Raw genomic sequence first — 18,584 nt, 5'->3', positions numbered from 1 at the left:
TGGGCGGGTTGTGGCCATGGCAGTGGGAGCAGGGGGAAGTTACCGTCGCAGCACTGATTCAGGCCGGGGTGTCTGCCTGAGCACCACGGCGTGTACAAGGAGCTGGCGGGTAGAGTAGGTAGAAGTCACTGGAAAGAGGGGAAACTTCGATTAGATATTAGGAAGAATTTTTTTACAGTGCAGCAGGTGGTGAGGCACTGGAGCAGGTTGTCCAGCGAGGCTGTGCTGCCCCAACCCTGGGACTGTTCAAGGCTGATCTAGTGGACGGTGCCCCTGCTTATGGCAGGGGGTTGGAACCAGACGATCCTTAAGGTCCTTTCCACCCCCTTCACATCCTATGAAATCTCTTACTGGCTCTTCTGAGACCCCAAGCAGGTCCTGTATTTGCTGACTTGGGTTAAGTGCTGTAGGAGGTACAGCCCTCCCGCTGCTCTGGCCCAGGGCCCCTCCTGCCTGGGGACATGGCGCTCCTTGCTGGGCTGAGGATGCAGCAGGGCCCCCTGTCCTACTTGATACCCTGGCCTGGACCCAAGGTGTCCCTACTCTTCAGCTTCAGGTTTGCTGGTGAATATGGGTGTGCACCCTAGGTATACCAAAATGGGTGAAGGTACAGACACCACTCCTCCCCAGCACCAGGCACACAGGCTGTGAGCTGAACCTGCTGACATGCAGCCCCTCACTCATGTCAGCCCTCCCCCAGTAGCTAATTTTTCAGGACACATCCTGTTCCTGCTTCAGTGGCTGGAAGTTAAGTACCCCCACCTGCGTCAGCAGCTGATATCACAGGCCAGAGGTGCTCATACCCCCAAGCCTGACTCCAGGAGCTGTCACCACTGTTCACTCACACACAGGTCTCACACAGAGCTGACACTTTGTCCTTGCACCACACACACATGTGGAATACAGAGCTTATGCAGAGAGACAGTTAAGATTTAAGAAGGTGTAGGGCTCAGCCAGGTGTGTAATACTGACTGGCCCTGTTTTACACAGGACAGGCTTATTTTATACTCCTTTCTGTCTGTTCCCATCTTTGTTCCTCCCTGCTCCACTTCTCCTACACGTTTCTCACAGATCTATACAGTTCCATGGATTTCCACAGCTCTCCAAGTCTGGATCCCCCTGGGTAATAGTCTCACCAGTGCAAAGTCCAGGTTGATCTCCCTGGATGTCATTCCTGTAGTTTCCTGATAGCCCATCTATTAGTGCTAGAGTTGAGGTTTGTTCTCTATGTTTGTTTTGTCAGGTCCTTGTCTCTGCACGATTTGTTTGTTTCCCCCCTTTTCCCAAATTTCCCAACTGACAAGGTCCCTGATCAGATAACCTTGCTGGAATAAACATTCTCACGCTCTTCACATGCCCCATGACTGTCCAGGTGTGGTTCTCATCACCACCTTCCTCATTTGCTGCTCAGGTTTGAGTCCCCATATACTGTTGTATGGCTTCCTCCCTTTCCTGTAACCCCGTTTTGCAGTGAAAATGGTCCTTGAGCAGATGCCTTAAAGGAGCAGATGCTCTCTTCCCACAGACCCTTACAGCTTGTGTAACTGTTCAGGAAACCACCATGTCTGAGCCCAGGCTAGTTAGGATTCCACAGTAATTGTGTTATGATTAACATTAAAAAATATGTTCCCAAGGCCAAAGCACTCACTGTTTACCCTGAATTAGGAGCAGGCAAACATTGTCATCTTAGCAAAGTGCACTTCACTGTTCAAAAGTTCCCCTTAAATGAAAAGTGTTAATATTAAACTGGGTATTTTCTTACCATTCTCTTGTCTTCTTTATTTGCCTTTATCTGTCTGTTGTCTTTCATCTCTTCACTGAATTCTTGGCTGGAGTACAGCTGTCTCCTGCTCTGGTACAATGAAAACAGCTCTATGCCTGGAACTTGGACACACAATAGACAAAGAGTACAATTTTCAAATAGCATCCCAAAAATATCAGGATGGTGTTTTCATTATTTGAAGTCACCAAGCTGGAACTTTCAATGTATGTTCTTTACTTTTTGGGCAGGAGCGCCTGTGGACAGGCACTGTGAATTCATGGTGACTCAGGAAGTCCCAGACCTACCTACATGTCTTGAAGAAAAACATTCATTAGGTGAATCCAGCACCTCCTATAAAGAAGTACTTAATACTAATGACATGTAAGTTATCATAAGACACTTACATTCATTATGGCTTAGCATTTATTAAGATCTAATGTTATTCCTAATCATATTGACTGTCTAAAGTCAATATTGACTGACAACAGTTCTCATCAAACACTGATGAACAAATACAGAGCTTGAAAAATCCCATGATGGCTGCAAAAGAGCCCTTTTCAGCACAGGGGAAAAAAAAAATGTTGAGATAGATATCCCAAAGACTACCCTAAATGTTAAGAATAAGGATTTGCTTATCCTGTTAATTTGTATTTGATACCTCATAACCAGGTGGGAAGATTTCTTTTTTATTTCAGTAAATGGCTGCTTTGAATTGCAAAATGCTGCAATGCCTGGTAAAAGAATGCTTGGAGTACTGAACTGCAAGAAATGGTGAAGTGTTGCCAGAAAAATGCCCTTTTACATATTTTTGTTGATCTCTAATAAAGTGTGTTCAGTAAGAGATGAAAGGCCCTTTCTTTGTCTCTTGATGGCTCTCATACAAACAGATGACAGGTGTGCAGGCTTCTTTCTGCTAGTTTCACATCATGATAACAATAATTCTTGATATAATTTTCCCAAAGATTTTTATCCTGTGGTGCAAGACTTTTTTTCCAATTTCTGCTTTTCTAACAGACTAGTGGCATTTTGCATTTGATAAGATTTCAGCATTCAACTTTTCAAGCTCTCTGTTGATACGGGAACTTGCCAAGAAAAGAAATTTTACTCCATGTGCAGGGTTTGGAGACAACATCCTACCCACAGGGAGGGAGACTGTATTCATCCTCTCACTGCAAAATCCAGAAGCTTTCATTCCTTCCTAATTATAAGCTGAAGCTTGGTGACATTTCAAAACTAGGAAAGTACTCATCTCTGATCATACCTGCTAGGCATGATAGTGATATGTGTGTTTTGCTTGCAGAAGCAACAAAAGTTCTATTTGAGTAGCAAAATAAGATACACTCAGGAAAGTAAATGCAGTGAAATTCAGATATAAGGCAGAAGTCAAATGGTTCATATTTCTTTTCATATAGTTCAAATCCGTCCCTGGTGAGTATCCACTGTCTGCAATTTTTTATTGCTTTTTTGTTGCTGTTGTTTTTAATTTGTTTGGTGGTTTGTCTTTTTTTTTTTTTCAGTTTGAGTTTCAGCTTGCCCCCTCTCTGCTCTTTTCAGGTTTAGCAGTTGATTAACTTGTTTACTGTGTCTCAGCAGATTGAACAAATGGGTTTTGTGTGAGGAGGAAGTCAGTGGCAGTCAGTTGGATTGGGCGAAGGTAGGAAAGGGTGAATTCTGGCAGGCTGTGTGCCTTGTCTCCTTATCCAGTTTATCTGTCAAGACCTCATCTCTGTCGTCTGCACTGTGGCCATGTGACTGGCTGCACACTTCTCCTTCCCCCTCCTCTCCTATCCTGAGTGTTTGCTGTTCTTCAGTAACAGCCCAGATCTTCATTCTGTGGTTCCCAGTTTTGTGTCACTTCAGGAGCAATAAAGAAAAATCTGGAAATCTGCCTGCCTGCCCCAAGGGGACACAAATGCGAAGATGTGAAATTTAAAAAATATTGCATTTAATATTTTTTTAATGCATCAATTTGCACAATTAAGTTTTAGGAAGGTTGAGTCAAGATGTGTATGGAAGTACAGATGAGTTGGGTTTGTTTGAGATCAAGCAGTGCATTTAATTTGATTCCAGCTGCTTATAACTTCTTCCTTTTTTAACCTCAGACTTTGAACTCTGTAATTCCTTTATTTTAAATTTTGTTTTCTATCTGTTACTCTGTGTCCCCAACAAAATCACTTGCTTCTGTCTTCTCTATTTAATTTTCCTGTCTAATTTCAGGAAGAAGTCTGAAGTTTCTGAAGTCATGAGTAAAGCTGACATGAAACCAAAATCTATGCATCGTGCCAAAATATGGTCAGATGATGTAGAGAACTTATACAGATTTCAGCAAGCTGGATACAGAGATGAGGTGGAATATAAACAAGTAAAACAAGTTGATGAGGTAAGATTCAGAACTTTGAAAGGGTTACTACTTTAAACTTCTGTCTCATGTAAAATGATTAAATAAGAATGGAGATGCAGCTTATTTCCTTTCATTTAGGCTAGGTTCTGATACAGTGTTTCCTCACAGGTCTGACTTGAATTTTGGAGCTGTTGTTTACTGTGCAGAATACCTCATTTCACAGAAGTGAAACAGAAACACTGCCTAGCCTGTGTTTTGCTCCCCCTCTCTGATGCATTTAGAAGCATCACAGATCTCTTTGAACAGATGTAGCTGATCTCCAAGGGAATAATTCAGTATTGAGGGAAGAAATATTTCAAAGTGAGTTCTCTGAAGCTTCCCCATTACTCTGTCAATAGACTTGATAGGAAACTCACTGGTTGTCCACAGAGTCAGTCCTGTGTCATTGCTACTGCTTCGGTTTGCAGTTGGATTATGTGGTAGCACAGTTGGACTTTGTGCACACTCAAAACTTGGCCTCTGTCAAAATGATGTCCACAATGGAAATATTTGATGCCAGCTGTGCTAAAGGCAGTTGTGACACAGGCTCTTGTCAACACCAAGGACTTGTGCCTCTGCTCGCTACAGTTGGTGGTGATGCTCCCCAGCACATCAGATGAGCTACTGAGTAGTGGCCAAATATCCAGTGGCTACTTGAGGTTCAAAACAGCAACCAAAAGGTTAATACAGTGAAGAATGCATCATCTTTCTTACAACTCTGTAATTTATCTCCCAAAGCAGCAAATATAGTATGAAAACCACAATTTTAAAAGATGTTGACCTCCTGTGCACATAAGAAAGCACAGAAAGTTCCAAGAAACTCACTCCCCATCCAGTTAACTCACAACACAGAAAAACATCGATGTGCATAATAAGATACAGTTTATTATTTTATCATGGACTCTGATACCACTGCAAAAGCTGTGGTATGATTTTCAATAACTGCAGAAGGAAATAGTGTAATTATTGTGGTAGGATCTGTGTGTTTAAGATTTATGGCAGGGCACAACCACTGGCAGTTAAACCCTGATGAAAGTTAAAGAACACCACTGAGTCATTGTAATGTGAGTGTGTATTCTGTTCCAGTCTGCCAGGGCCTGGCAGTGATTCTCTTTCAACTTACATATTCTGAAATGTCTTGTTTAGTCCATTTTAGGTTTCTATAATGCAGTTGTTACTAAAGATGCAATTATAGTGTAGGTAGAATGAATATTAAGGCTGTTATGTTTAGACAGACAATGCAAATAACACAGCTGTATGCCTGAAGTCATAAGGTAAGTGATGAAACCACTTCTGGGGCTCTCCAATTAGAGAATGTTCTAGTTTGACATCCTGTTGTCAGCTCTGCCTTGAAGAGAAATAAGATGCTTATTACCTGATTTTTAAGGTTTAGTTTAATCAGAAGTAGTCATAGATGCTCAAGCTGAGAGAGCTATTAAAGCCATAAAGCTATTGAATGTGCAAATGCTCAAGCCTTTAATTTAAAGCTTTACACTGTGGAACAGTGAAGAGCACCAGAGTGGTGCTGTGTTTATGTGGGGTTGATCCCACCATCTTTAAGACTGACACAGTCTGCAGCTTACTTTATTTTCATGAAATTGCTAACTAAAACCACATTTTTTATGGTCAGAAGGTCTGAAAGAAACCTTTAAGTGTATGTCAGTCTTACAGAAGCAGACTCTTGCAGCCTCTCAGATTACTGAATAACTGAATAGCATCAATGTTATATTCCTAAACAAGATATTTTAAAATCTTTGACTTGAGCAATTTTAAATTAGCCTGTCAAATATCTTAGATTCCTATCTCTAGGCTTTTCAGATCACATAAGTTTATGCTAAACCTGAAAACTGGTTTCTGACATCTTGTTCTCAGTCTGTTTTCAGAAGTTCAGCAAATTAATAGAAAAGTAGTCTTTAGATGCAAATGAGGGTTTCCTATGGAATTTAACCCTATATTCTTTGCAAGGTAATGAACAAACATTATTTAATGTGAGCATGTTCAGGTGATTGCATGTCCTTTTTGTTCTGCTTGTAGGTAGAGTGCTGGCCAGAAACTGGATTTGTTAAGAAACTTCAGAGAAGGGACAATACATTCTATTATTACAACAGGCAAAGAGAATGCGAAGACAAAGATGTCCACAAAGTGAAAGTTTATGTGTATTAGTGTTGTTATTGTTCTGGTTGGTTTGTTTTTATAAATAATTTCTTAAGACCTGTAAGTAAATGAATTGTGTAATCTGTTTTACCTTAAGTATCCATGTCATGCTTAGATAGGAAGGGGAGTGCTGGAAATGTAGAGAAGCCTGAACTATAGACATAGAAGCTTCACTTTTTCCCTCCTATAACCAAAAGTCTTATTATTCCTCATTTTCCTGGTTACAAATGCTTTGACATAAAAAAGCTGGCAGATGGGCATCATATATTTCAGTTAACTGTATAGCATCCATTGTAAGTAAAGGCATCAATCTTTATTCCGAACAATATAATCTTGTTGACACTGGTTAATGTCAGCCACAGTCTCTTGGTGTAGCTAAGGGTTATGAGACTCCAAAGGGCCAAAGTAAGGCCAGAGCACTGACTAAAAATCCCTTGGAGCAGAGCAAGAATAACAAGCAAAGAATTTAAGTGAAGGACACTGAACAATCAGCCAGTGCTGAGCTGCAGATATAAAGACTGGTTATTGTGATAGAAAGAGTCACAACAGAAATGTCTTTCTATCTATCCCCAAAGTATTTTTGTCAGGTGCCAGTATTAATTACTCTAAGAGGAAGTATTAATTGACTTACTAGCATATGCCTTCTTGCAGGGGTGGACTGTGGATTTACAGGTGTTGGGAACATGGGATATAAAACTCCAGGGAGAACATGAAATCCACACTCTGTAATATTTAGGGGAAAGTGACGTACACAGATTATGTGTGGGATTTCTGGGCAGAATTCATCTCATCTAACTTGGAATGTCACATTATCAACATCCACGCGTGGTCCTGTCATTTGGACAGCCTTTGTTCTGAATAGAGAAAAGCTCTTGTGAGCACAATTAATTTCTTTTAAGTGCAGCTATGTAACATTTTCTTTGAATGTGCTGCTGTGACGTCAACTCTGCAGCAGCTGCACATACCTGGGCTACTCTGAGACGCTCGATAAAGATGAGGAACTGTACTTACCTTCACTCATGAAGGGATTTAATTAAAATACTTTGAGATGCCAAAACTCTTGATAATTGACCAGTAGAACAGATTATTGTTATGTAAACCAGTAGGTGTGTTTGTGGTAGTTACAAAAAAATTGCTATTAATATTTCCTATCTCTATACTGTTGACCAAGGGTATCTAAACTCAGTTTTAGGCATGAATTAGCAGTGTACATTTGACCACCTGTCTTACGGGTATTCTTAATTTATTTGAGCCTAAGATGGAGGCAGACTCGAGATGAGAAATAGAGGACTTACAGCTCCTAGTCGAAATAAGTATGGGTGCAATATTTAAAAGACCTCATTGACAATGATTGGTGGTGATCTCATCTTATTTAGACAACTTGGAAAATATTAGCTTAAACTTGTATGAGCTCTGCTAGAGAAATGACAGAAAGATACTCTGAAGCAACTATGAAACATATTCTAGGAAGGTTTTAATGGCATATAAAGAGAGAGTTACTGCAGTGTAGAGAAATAAAGCATTGCTACCATAAATGCCACTTCAGCCTTTCATTATTATTTCTTTTATATTTGGAGTGCTCTAGATATACTTTTTAAAGACAGGACTTTTTGCATACTTTGCAATTAAATAGTGGGAACAGAACAATTACCAGATAACCCATCAATTTTGTCACTTTAGTTTAGTGGATCTCACTTTGTTAACTTCATAGATTCCTAAAAACAGTCTTCCAGTGGACATGAAGCAGCCTTTAAAGAATTACACAAAACATAGATGTATTGTATAGCCAGCTCAAATTTATTGTCAGAAATTATTGCTATCAGCACACACAGAAGAAGTGAGAACATTTCGTACAGCTATTTTCTCAGTCTATAAAAAAGACGTAGTTGGGCATTCGAGAACAGGAATTAAAACTGCAGGTAACTTTTTAGGATTTAATGTGGATTTTTTCCTCAAGAAAGATTTTTAAAAGTTGAAACACATGTAAGAGATTGTTCTGGGATTCCTTCATTTTACCTAACTCCTCAATATTTTTGCAATACTGCTGGATGCTTCTGTCTGTATTTTAAAACCATGAGTGTGCATTTCATGCAGCCCATGGATATTTCCGTTCAAATGAGTAGCATGAGAATTCATGTTCCACTTTATATGAGTTGACAGATCCTTCCCACTTTGAGAGAGTGAATGACCTATATTTTATTACTTACATTTTTCAGCATTTTCAGTGTGCAAAAAGATTGAATCTCACTGTGAGATTTAAAAGATTCACAGGATGAAAAAGAGAGACAAGCCTTGTAATTAGTAAGACCAGTTTACAGAGATGGCCTTTGTCAGGACAGTGCTGAATTTGGGAGTTCTCTCAGTTCATTAGTGAAACAGCAGGTTTTGTACTGGCAGTGTTGGTTTCAGTTAAAATTGTCCTTTGACATCCAGTTCATGCCAAACTTAAGGTAACGTAACCACTGCTCCAGCCTGCCAAAGTTCCTCCTGACCTGGCTTTGGCGTTCAGCTGTGCTGGCTGAGCATGAAGCTGATACTTGAGTACCAGCAAGTTTTCCTCTGCTGCCTGTGTGCAGGATGTATCTTTCACTCAAAGAGCTGTCAAAAGAACTCAGTGTTTTATCTGATACATCTGTAACTGAAATATCCCTACCTCAGTTTTAAGCAGGTGGAGCTTACTTGTCTCTTAAGCTATGAAGGAGTATCAGAAGTAAGCGATTTGGGGAAGCTGGGCTTTATTTTAAGGGTGACACAGCAGTACTTATCACCATAAATGATTTCTGAACATCATTATAAAAACTTCTTTACTGAATTTTAAAGAGCTAAAGCACATCTCTCAAGTTTTATTGCCTAGAGATGAAAATATGTGCTATTTTTCTGATTTGACTCTTATTAAAAAGTAATTCTGTGAAAGTACTTTCCCAGGTACTTATCTGTAGGTATTTCTCTTATCAGGGAATACTGTAACGCTCTAATGGTCATTTGCAGCAGCTCAGGGAATGGCAGTGGCAAGGCTTTCTGTTAGCTTGCAGCTGCCTAAACCTCATCTACTTGGTCTAATTCCCTGCATGGCTTTGTACAAGAAGAATAAATCCTTTCTGTGCCTGTTGAAGCTGACAAGAAGTAGGTAAAACAAACTTCCAAGACCTACTTTTCAGGCTTTGTGTTTGACAACTACATGTGAAATGGCAAGAGTGCAACCTGTGCGTTCCAGGCTGGTGTGCTCCGTTTTTCAGCCTTTACTGGAATCTGTTATGGATCAGTATTTTCTGACAGTGATGCCATGGTTGTTTGACTGCTTTGCAGTCACAGCAGCTCAAAGCTCTACACAGAAGGATGGTATAAGTGTTTTGATTTTCACTTAGGCACCCAAATGGAAAGTTGTTTTTCCATCTCTGAAGAGAGTTGAACCTCAGCCTTTTGGTTTTCAAACATGGTTCCATTGTTTCAAAGTGTTGAAAATGATTGGCCTCAAACTCATTAAAAACAACTTTCTAACTCACCAGCTGTTGGTGCAGCTGTTCCTCACATGGCCTATGCAAATGAAGGCTGCCTGAAAGCAGCTGGAATGGAGTTCTTCTATGCTCCTTGCAGGTTCTCTCCTACTAATCCAGTTCCACTGGATTATTTCATGCATTGGATCTGCTTTCTCAGTAGCCTGCCTGTGCTGAGCACTTCTTGGCAACTTGTAATTACTTAATAAAACACAGTTTCTTTCTTGTTGCAATTAAGACTTTGCATGTAATTCAAATCTGAAGCCCAGCACCCACTCAAACAGCATTTGGGAGGGTGACTGGGGAATGTGTACTGTCAGTAGAGTTCCAGGGTGGCACCCAAAAAATCCCTGCAATGTAGCTTTGAACAAACACAATCATTTTTATAGATGGTTTGTTCTGCCAGTGTGTTTACATCTCTCAGTGTTGAGACAGACGATCTTTGCTGCCTGTTGCTTTTGTGGCTCTTCCTTTCCCTCAATACTCTTCCATATTCTCTGCCTTCACAGGCACTCCATGCTCATGGATCCCTTGAAAATGCTGTCCAGTGTCCTCTATCCTGGCTCCCTCAACCAGCCCTGGCTCAGACCTTGAGTCTTTTCCAGGGGCTGGCACACATAAAAGGTAATTAAGGATGTGATTTAATAAGAAGGCAGGCCAGACTACCTTCTGGAGATTCAGGGCCAGGGCCCAGCCAGGTGATCATCCTACCCAAACGCTGGCTGACATGTCTGATCCCTCCAACCTCCTTCCTTGTCATCTTCCCATACTTGTTCCACCCTGATCCTTCCCTTCCTGTGTCTTTGGTCATTTCCCTAAACATCCTGACTAAGTTTTGTGCAATCCTCCAAGCTCCCTCAAATATCCCTTAAAATTCACACTAACCATGTTTTTTCCATCCTATCAGTTACAAAATTGAGGTAGATCGTCTCCAAAGCCAGACTAGCTCATTTAATGGCCCATCAGTCAGTGCCTGGCAAGCTCTGGCTTCCCTTATTGTCTCTCTCATCACCTGCTCATTAATGGTTGTGTGCCTGCATGTTTAAATCACTGTCTTTCCTCGTTATTTGTTACTTCTGTGATACGGAGTAACCAAACCATTTAGTGAAGCAGATGCTCTCCAGTTTCACACGTGCTCGTGGCAGCCTCCCCGGCAGGCGCTTGGCTGCGCTTTGAGGATGATGCAGAGGCACCTACGCGCCGGAGCTCCGCGGTGCTGCCGCGGCTGCACGGGCCTGGCAGGCGGCAGCTCTAAGGGCGTGGAGATACAGGGAAGGGAATGCCCAAAAGCAGAAGGAGGAGGAGGAGGGGGAACGGAGAGAAGAAGGGGGCGGGTTCAGGGAAGGACGAGCAGGTTCAAGAGTCAAGCACACAGATGCAGCAGCATTTCGCCAACAATCTCGTACACACAGAAACCTCTTCCCCTCCTGGCAGCTCTTGCTGGTTGGGGAAGTAGGGTGTGGTCCCAGCTTCTCGCTGCAGATGTTCTCCTGCCTTGGCAGGAGCACCCAAATACCTCATCCAAGGGGGAGCGGCTCTGTACGAGTGGATCAGCTACCGCCAGCTGCTTGGGGGTGGAGCAAAAAGCAGGGGGACTGGATATATGGCAGATTCTTCATTTTTGCCCGGGGTGTCTAGAGATGTTTGCTGTGCTGTCCTGGGGAGCATCCTCGTGCCAAGTACACGATGTTCCAGCCAGTGCTGGGATGTGAGCGAGAAGGAGCCAGCAGGTGGGCTGCGAGTGCGAGGAGATAAGCGCTGGGATGCTGTGCCTGGAGAGATGGGCTGGAGCCAGGCACACTTGACACAGGGATGTGTTGGGCGGTGTTTCTGGAGAAAAGAGCATGGTGTCCCTGCAGATCGGCCTCTTTCCGTGGCTCTGGTCTCCTGAAGCTACAGACAGTGGAGCTCTTGCTCTGTGGTGGTTACAAGCTGCCAGCTCCTATCCTAACCTCCCTGACAGATACATCTCCATGTTGTTCAGAAAGAACGTGAATCACAATCCAGAACGACTCTTCTTCCCTCCACTGACTCTTCGAAAAGGAGGAGGTCTGTGTAACAGAGCTGAAAGATCACTGTTTGGAGGAGATGCTAATTAAAAACATGAGATATCTCTTTGATAGCCTGTCATCCAAAACTTTGGTCTCAGCAAATGAGAAATATTACTACACTTGCAACTACAGAGATTTATTTAAAACACTAGTGGATTAATATTTTGTCAGACCAGAGCAATATTTCAACAGGGAAGGTAGGTAGGTAGGCAGATAGATAGATAGATAGATAGATCTGAAGGATGAGTTCAGAAGAGATGTTTAGAAGAGATATTAATTGCTACAGAATGTATATTCCAAGCAGATTATTGAGAATGCAAGGCAACAGAAACAAGAAATATAAAAACTTCAGTATGTTATAGACTTTAAGACGGCATTAAAATATCACCAGGAATGTTAACTTCGGAACAGCTTCTCTGTTATTTACAATTTTACCACTTATATCTATCAGATGGGAAAAACATCACACCAAATGTTCATAATTCCTGCTTTACTATATCAGAACAAAGTAGTAGGATCCATCTACACCAGATGAAATAATTTACCATCTGTAGCTGAGGAGGATGTGGAACATCACCTGCTAAATACAAACACTTTCAGTGCAGAAGTCTGTACACTCCCAGTCTTAAGACCAGCAGCTCAATACTCTAATTTCACTCATTTCAGATCTTAACAAACTTTAGAAAACTGGAGACGTGCCAGAGAACTGATGGAAGGTCAACATGAACCAGTACTTAAAAGGGAATGAGACTAGACTGGATAAACAGACTCTAATTAGGGATAAATTAATGAAGTGGTTACATTGGGACTCTCTCAATAGGGGTAATAAGTATTTTCCACTGACACATCTTGTCTGATACAGATGAGGTGGATACAGAGTTGTAAGACAGATACAGAGCAGGCAGAGGTTTTGTTTCTGGAACATTATTGTACTGCCTGAGGACTAACACAGTTTCCAAACACTGTCATCAGTCTCAGCCCAGAGTTACCTGACTATAAGCAGTGACTTGTGCTGTGAGAGACCCCGAGATGAGAGTCCACACCCTCAGACTCCGTGAAATCCATAAACGTTAGTTAGATAACAGCTCCCTTGTGCAAAAAGTATTTGCATGACTTGCTTTTCAATTCAGAGGCTGTAGCCACTGCAGGTTTTGAATTGCACCTGCCCATGGAGAAGAAAAAAGCCTGCGGTTGGGGCAGTGCCAGCTGGAAACATTTCAGCGCAAGAGGCAGCAGTCTGGATTTCAGGCAGATGTTTTAGTCAGCCTCTGGCTAGCCATTGTTTAATGGAGTGTGTGCCTCAGGAACACCAAGTTTTGGGAAGAGAATCTCCTTCTCCTGGATGTGCTTGGATGACTGGTAGCCTTGAGGTGGCTTGGGAAGATGAACGAGCAACACAGACCCTTGATGCCAGTGGGATGACCTCTCAAAGTGTGCTTGCTGTGGGCAGAGAAGGTTTTTCATCTCACCTCTCTGCAGACCATCACAAAATCCTGCATTTCAAGGCTGTGGTAGTGCCAAGGGGAGCATATGCACATGATAAGGAAGGACAAATAGATGGATAGTTTTCTTTTGTGTTCATCTCACTGTGGAAAGCTTAAATGACAAGATGGAAAACCTGCAAAATCAGGAGGTGATACTGCTGCTGTGTGTCCTTTTGCCATTCAAAGTAGATTTTTCTTCTTGAATATCAGTACCAATGGAGATTTCCCTGTGATATTCCTGCCACCCTGGCAGGGTGACAGGTGGTGTCTGATTTGCAGATGCAGCAGAGGAGGGGCTGTTTTGCCATTCAGCTGGTGTGTAAGGAGCAGTGTCACGCCGAGCTCTTTCCTCTGCTCTTCAAAGGGGTGTTTTGAAGCAGCCCCACAGCTGCTGCCCCACTTAATGTCTGCCACCAGCTCAGAGGAGCAGTTGGTAAACTGCTTATACATGTATCAGACGCCCACGAGGGAAATTTGCATTATATATGCATACACATGGATATATTAATGAAATGTTTATCTTTTTGAACATATTTTTTCTCAAAAATAAAAAATATTGAGGACATTTTTCTCTAAATCTATCAAACACTGTGACTCTCAGCTGAGGTTTTGGAGCATGAAGGAGCATATGGGAAAGCTTCTGCAATACTTTAAGTAAGATAATATAAAAGAGGGAGAATCCACAATCCTCATAAAACTCAAATGCTGAAAAACCCACGAGAGAACGAAGATTATAATGAATAATTCAGAAAACACATCCTTGAATCAGAATGTTTCAGCTTCCTCATTTGCTCAGTCTCCCATCTGATCTCCAAGAGCTAAACATAAATGTGAAAAAAGTGAAATGAAATAGTCTTGCAGAACCGTTTGAAGCCCGCTGCCTGCATCCTGGAGCTCGGAGGGACGCCACGGGCTGAGATTCGCACCGGATCTGTGAGCTCGTGCCTCCCTCTGCTGACTGCCTCCCCACACCGCTCTGTCCTTGGCCGTGGCTGTTTTTCCCCTCCCGCTGGGCTGATGCTCCTCCCGATGTCTGAAGCAATGACAGTAAAGCCCAGGGAGCTGCTGGATACGGGCTGTTCACATCAGCCCCAGCTCCACGGTGCCAGTGGGTGACACTCCAGCAGTGCCGTGTTCCCTTTGTGGCATCTGCCCCATGGGTCCCAGTGCCACTAAGGTTCTCCATTAACACTGAATTAATGCATGAATCCTTGTTTAGGGGGAAAATCTCTGAAAGCTGTAAGGCAGAGACTCAAGGAAAGTTACCATAAACTGAGAGATGCAGGCAGAGACCTTTGACTGCATCACTAGATTGCACCTGGGCTATACTGGAAATACTTCACTGATTTTTTTTTTTTTTTTTAAAGTTTGAATATATCTGTAACACCCCTTGGTACCAGTTTTAAAGTCTTTTGGTCCTTATAGGCAGCTACTAAGTAAAACTGACCGTGGGAACTGCAAAACTTAAAGGTTTTTGATTATCTTCTCCTTTCCCACACCCTCTGCAGAAACTTCCTGTTCTCTCAGCAGAACATGTGCCCCCAGCAAAGGCAAGAAATGTATAATCTCAGCATGGCAGGACTAACTGAAAAAAATCATGCCCCTTGCTCTGGGGGGAGGCGCATGCTGGCTGTCCTTGAGCTGGTTCTCTCTTGATGATCTGCCACGGCTGGGTGACCCTTTCTCTAGAGGGAGTCAACCCCAGCTCTTCTGGGATGATGGAGAGGGATCTCAGTGTTGTAAATGTCTTGTCCATTTATTCCTCTTCCAGAGGCTTTCCTCAGGTCGGGGGCTGCCAGAGACGAGATTAAAGTCTATTCTAACAAACCAAGTTTGTTAGTCAGGTTTCCTTTGGACTTGAAAGCACAGATGAAAACAGCTCCTCGGTGTTCCAGGAATTTTGTGTTTTGGAAGCTTTGTTAGAAAGATCTGAGGAAACTGGTATCCTTTCAAAATAAAGTGTGCCAGGTAGAATAGCCCAAGGACCATCGTGCTGGGAGCTGAGGGCTGATTTAATAGTGCAAAAACCAATTACCAGGCTGTAATCAGTAACAGCTGTGTCAGGAAGCTGAAATCGCTATGGGGAAGGAGACAGGCGAGCAGGGCCTGCTCTTGCTGGAGCTGAGACTGAGATAAATTGCAGTAGAAAGCCCCTGCTACCAAAGAGTTATGGAATAAATTGATGCATTAGAAGCCTCAGTGCATTAGATCACTTGAAAGAACATGCAGAGCATCAGGGAGCCAGGTTGGTGAGGGGCTGAATGCAGCCCTGCCTGCCCAGATGAGTTACTGACCCCTCCCTGGGACTCCAACAGCCAGCTGGTGTGTTCCAGAGGCAGCAGCATCAGTGACAGTGATATATAACTAGCCTTGGGACATATAAAATTTTTCATATATGTGCTGAATGAAACCTTTACCCAGAGAGCAGGGAAAAACACATGATGACTTTTAATATAAATAAAGTATGAGATAGGAGAAAGCATATATTCTTTTTTAGTCTGTGGTGCTGATGTTCTGAAGAGACTCCAAAGCTCTCCGCAATTTATGGGTCATATCTATTTCTTGGAAGTAATTCCAGGAATATTTTTGAGAAAGGAGAGCTAAAGCTCAGCATGTAAACCTTAGAACTGCTCTTAACAGATGAAGCCAGCTGTAATAAATGTAAAACACACTAAATAAGACCAAGGGAGTTGTGTCCAACCTGAGCAGTTGTTTCCAACCTTTCCAATGTTAAACCACCTGAGATTTCCTTTAATATTACTTCCTCCAGTAAAAAGCAGGTTGTTTTTTATTTCAGACCTGAGAAGCACAGGTAATTTTCACTGAAGATTGATATACTTTGAATTGTAGAAAAAAGTGAATCTGTTGGGTCTGTTATGTTAATGGCTCAATCAGACTCACTCCACAAATTAGGGCTGCTGTCTGCCAAGTGATCACATCACCCAGGAAGCACTTTGATGCACAAGTGAGTGCTCCAGGTGGGAAAGATGTAGATTGGTTAAGTGGAGAAGACGTGTAGCACTTAAAAAACAAGATACTACAACAAAGCATGGGCTGAGAAACAAGTAATTCCCCTGTTCCGATATTCACTGATTATTGATTCATTGTTTATTATGTGCAAGTAACAATTTGTGGTTTTCAGCAAGTTTTGCCTGTGTTTTGCATTTGTTCTCAGTTATTCAACAGATGTTGGAAGAAGGTTATATCCCTTTGTCCCGCTGAGCCATAACTCCAAGTATAAATGCAGTACGTGATGCAGGGCACTTCCACAGTTGCTTCCCTCCAGCCACCCCTGTGCCCCACCCAGACCCCACAACCCCCTTGGTATTTAACCTGGGCACAGCTGGAGCCTGCTCAGGAATATAATTAATATACAAGTGCTGCAAAATGAGCACAGAACCAACAGTTCTGTAGGTCAAGAGCACTTGTGTGTCAGGAAGCCACATCCTTCACACCACGGGATTGCTGCTTTTCAAGTGGTTCAAGAGGCCATGAAGAGTCTCTCCACTGAGTCCTGGAGACCTTTTTTCCCCAACACTTAGCCTGGGAACAACTGCTGGAGGGTTACAGGAGGCCTTTGTGGCATCCCACCCAGTACTTCAGCTCAGGGCACAGTCAAGCTCGTCAAAACTGTGATAATTTTCCAGCCTTGCTTGAACTCAATACTTTTCATCTTCGAAGCGGCAGCGCTTTGGTCTCTGAGTGTGTTGAGCGCAGAGGCTGAGAGGAGATCGAGTGCTCCGGAGCCCAGTGTGCACAGCACGGCCCCAGGTCAAGCGGCCCCGGCAGCACTTGTGACCTAAAATGACAGCAGTGTTTCGCAAGAGAAGCGGCTGATTTCACCGGGCTCTTGCTCAAGAGCAGGGGAGCTCCGACGTGCCATGACCAGCGGCCTGTGGGGGACCTTCGATGACAGGGGCTGACGGGAATTGGAGCCACCAACAGCACAACTGTTCTGAAAGTTCATATCTGCAGCTGGTGTTCTTCTTTCTGATCTTTTCACCTACAGACCTGGCCTAGAAATATTTTCTATACAGCAAGAAAGAAATGGCCATGCTATTTCTGCTAAATTACAATTATATTTAGGGAAGTTTGTCTTTCAGGTCAAAAAGCCCCCTGGAAATCCTGGAGAGGTGCATGGCAGGGAGAGCAGGGTCGGGGGGAAACCACAGGGCTCATTTGAACAAAAAACATCTGTCCTGGAAGCCATGACATTTAATGCATCTTGATTGGTTTATTTTCATCCTCGAATGCACTTGGAGAAAGGTTGTATCCATGATGGTCTAGGGGATATCCAAGAGGAAAGCTATTTTCTGAGAGCAAGTGATGTAGTTAGAAAAAATGAAATTAATTAAAAAGTAAAAAAACCCACAAACCAACAAAAATAAATTAAAATTAACATAAATAAAAGTATAAATCGAAAATATAATTAGAAAATTAAAAGAAATTAAAATAAACTAAAAAAACCCAGTAAAATTAATGTCCCCAGGCTTTCTCACATGCAAACCCATCTTCAACTCCAAAGCAGCAGCAGCAGCAAGCTTTATCCTGAGCAGAAACAATATGTGGGAAAACTTTGGCTAAGGAATGTATACATCAAAAGTGTTTCACTGCCAGCAATCCCAGTACGAGGAATAATCCCTCTCTTTTATCTAATTTAGATGGGTAACTCATGTAGGGGACTGGGAGGAGCACATGTAAATTCATTTTTCAGCTCTAGCAGCATCAGATGTTTAAAAATAAATAAATAAATAAGCCCCTGCAATAAAATAAAGCAAAGTAAAATAAAACAAAATAAAATACAAAGTAAGAAAACTACAACACTATAAAATAAAGGTTAGGTTGGATATCAGGAAGAGGTTTTTCACACAGAGGGTGGCTGGCACTGGAACAGGCTCCCCAGGGCAGCGCTCACAGCACTGAGCCCGACAGAGTTCAAGAAGGGTTTGGAAAACACTCTCAGGCACAGGGTGGGATTTGTGGGGTGTCCTGTGCAGGGCCAGCAGTCGGACTGGGGTTACTTGTGGGTCCCTTCCAACTCAGGATATCCTGCTTCTATGATTCTATGAGAGTAAAACACAATAAAGGAAAATAAAATAAAATTTAAAACCCCCATAATAAGAGCAACAAAATAGAATTTAAAATGAGAAAAATCAAATCGAAATCAAATCAAATCAAGCTCCTTTCTCCGAGCTGCCATAGCGTCACCCCTAACGAGATTTGCACAAATACCGCAACTTGGTTGAGCAACAAACCGGC

The 18,584-nt window shown here is 42.5% G+C and overlaps 1 protein-coding gene across 2 annotated transcripts; it reads left to right on the top strand.

Annotated features, from left to right (window-relative positions):
* Nucleotides 1–1,986: 1,986 nt before the first annotated feature.
* On the top strand, nucleotides 1,987–7,836 carry MEIG1 (meiosis/spermiogenesis associated 1). 2 transcript variants are annotated; one of them, XM_017740415.1, is made up of 4 exons: nucleotides 1,989–2,143; nucleotides 3,356–3,416; nucleotides 3,980–4,142; nucleotides 6,177–7,836. In XM_017740415.1, exons 3-4 carry the CDS (start codon nucleotides 4,005–4,007, stop codon nucleotides 6,303–6,305), a joined length of 267 nt encoding a protein of 88 aa, XP_017595904.1. In that variant the 5' UTR covers nucleotides 1,989–2,143; nucleotides 3,356–3,416; nucleotides 3,980–4,004; the 3' UTR covers nucleotides 6,306–7,836. The 2 variants fall into 2 exon arrangements, with proteins under 2 accessions (XP_008636586.2, XP_017595904.1); XM_008638364.2 differs by lacking the exon at nucleotides 3,356–3,416 and having other exon boundaries at nucleotides 1,987–2,143.
* The last annotated feature ends 10,748 nt before the right edge of the window (nucleotides 7,837–18,584 follow it).

This window comes from Corvus brachyrhynchos, unplaced genomic scaffold, assembly GCF_000691975.1.
Source record: "Corvus brachyrhynchos isolate BGI_N302 unplaced genomic scaffold, ASM69197v1 scaffold307, whole genome shotgun sequence".
Classification (NCBI taxonomy): domain Eukaryota; kingdom Metazoa; phylum Chordata; class Aves; order Passeriformes; family Corvidae; genus Corvus; species Corvus brachyrhynchos.
Note: the sequence above shows the minus strand (reverse complement) of the source record. Positions and strands in the feature narration are given on the sequence as shown.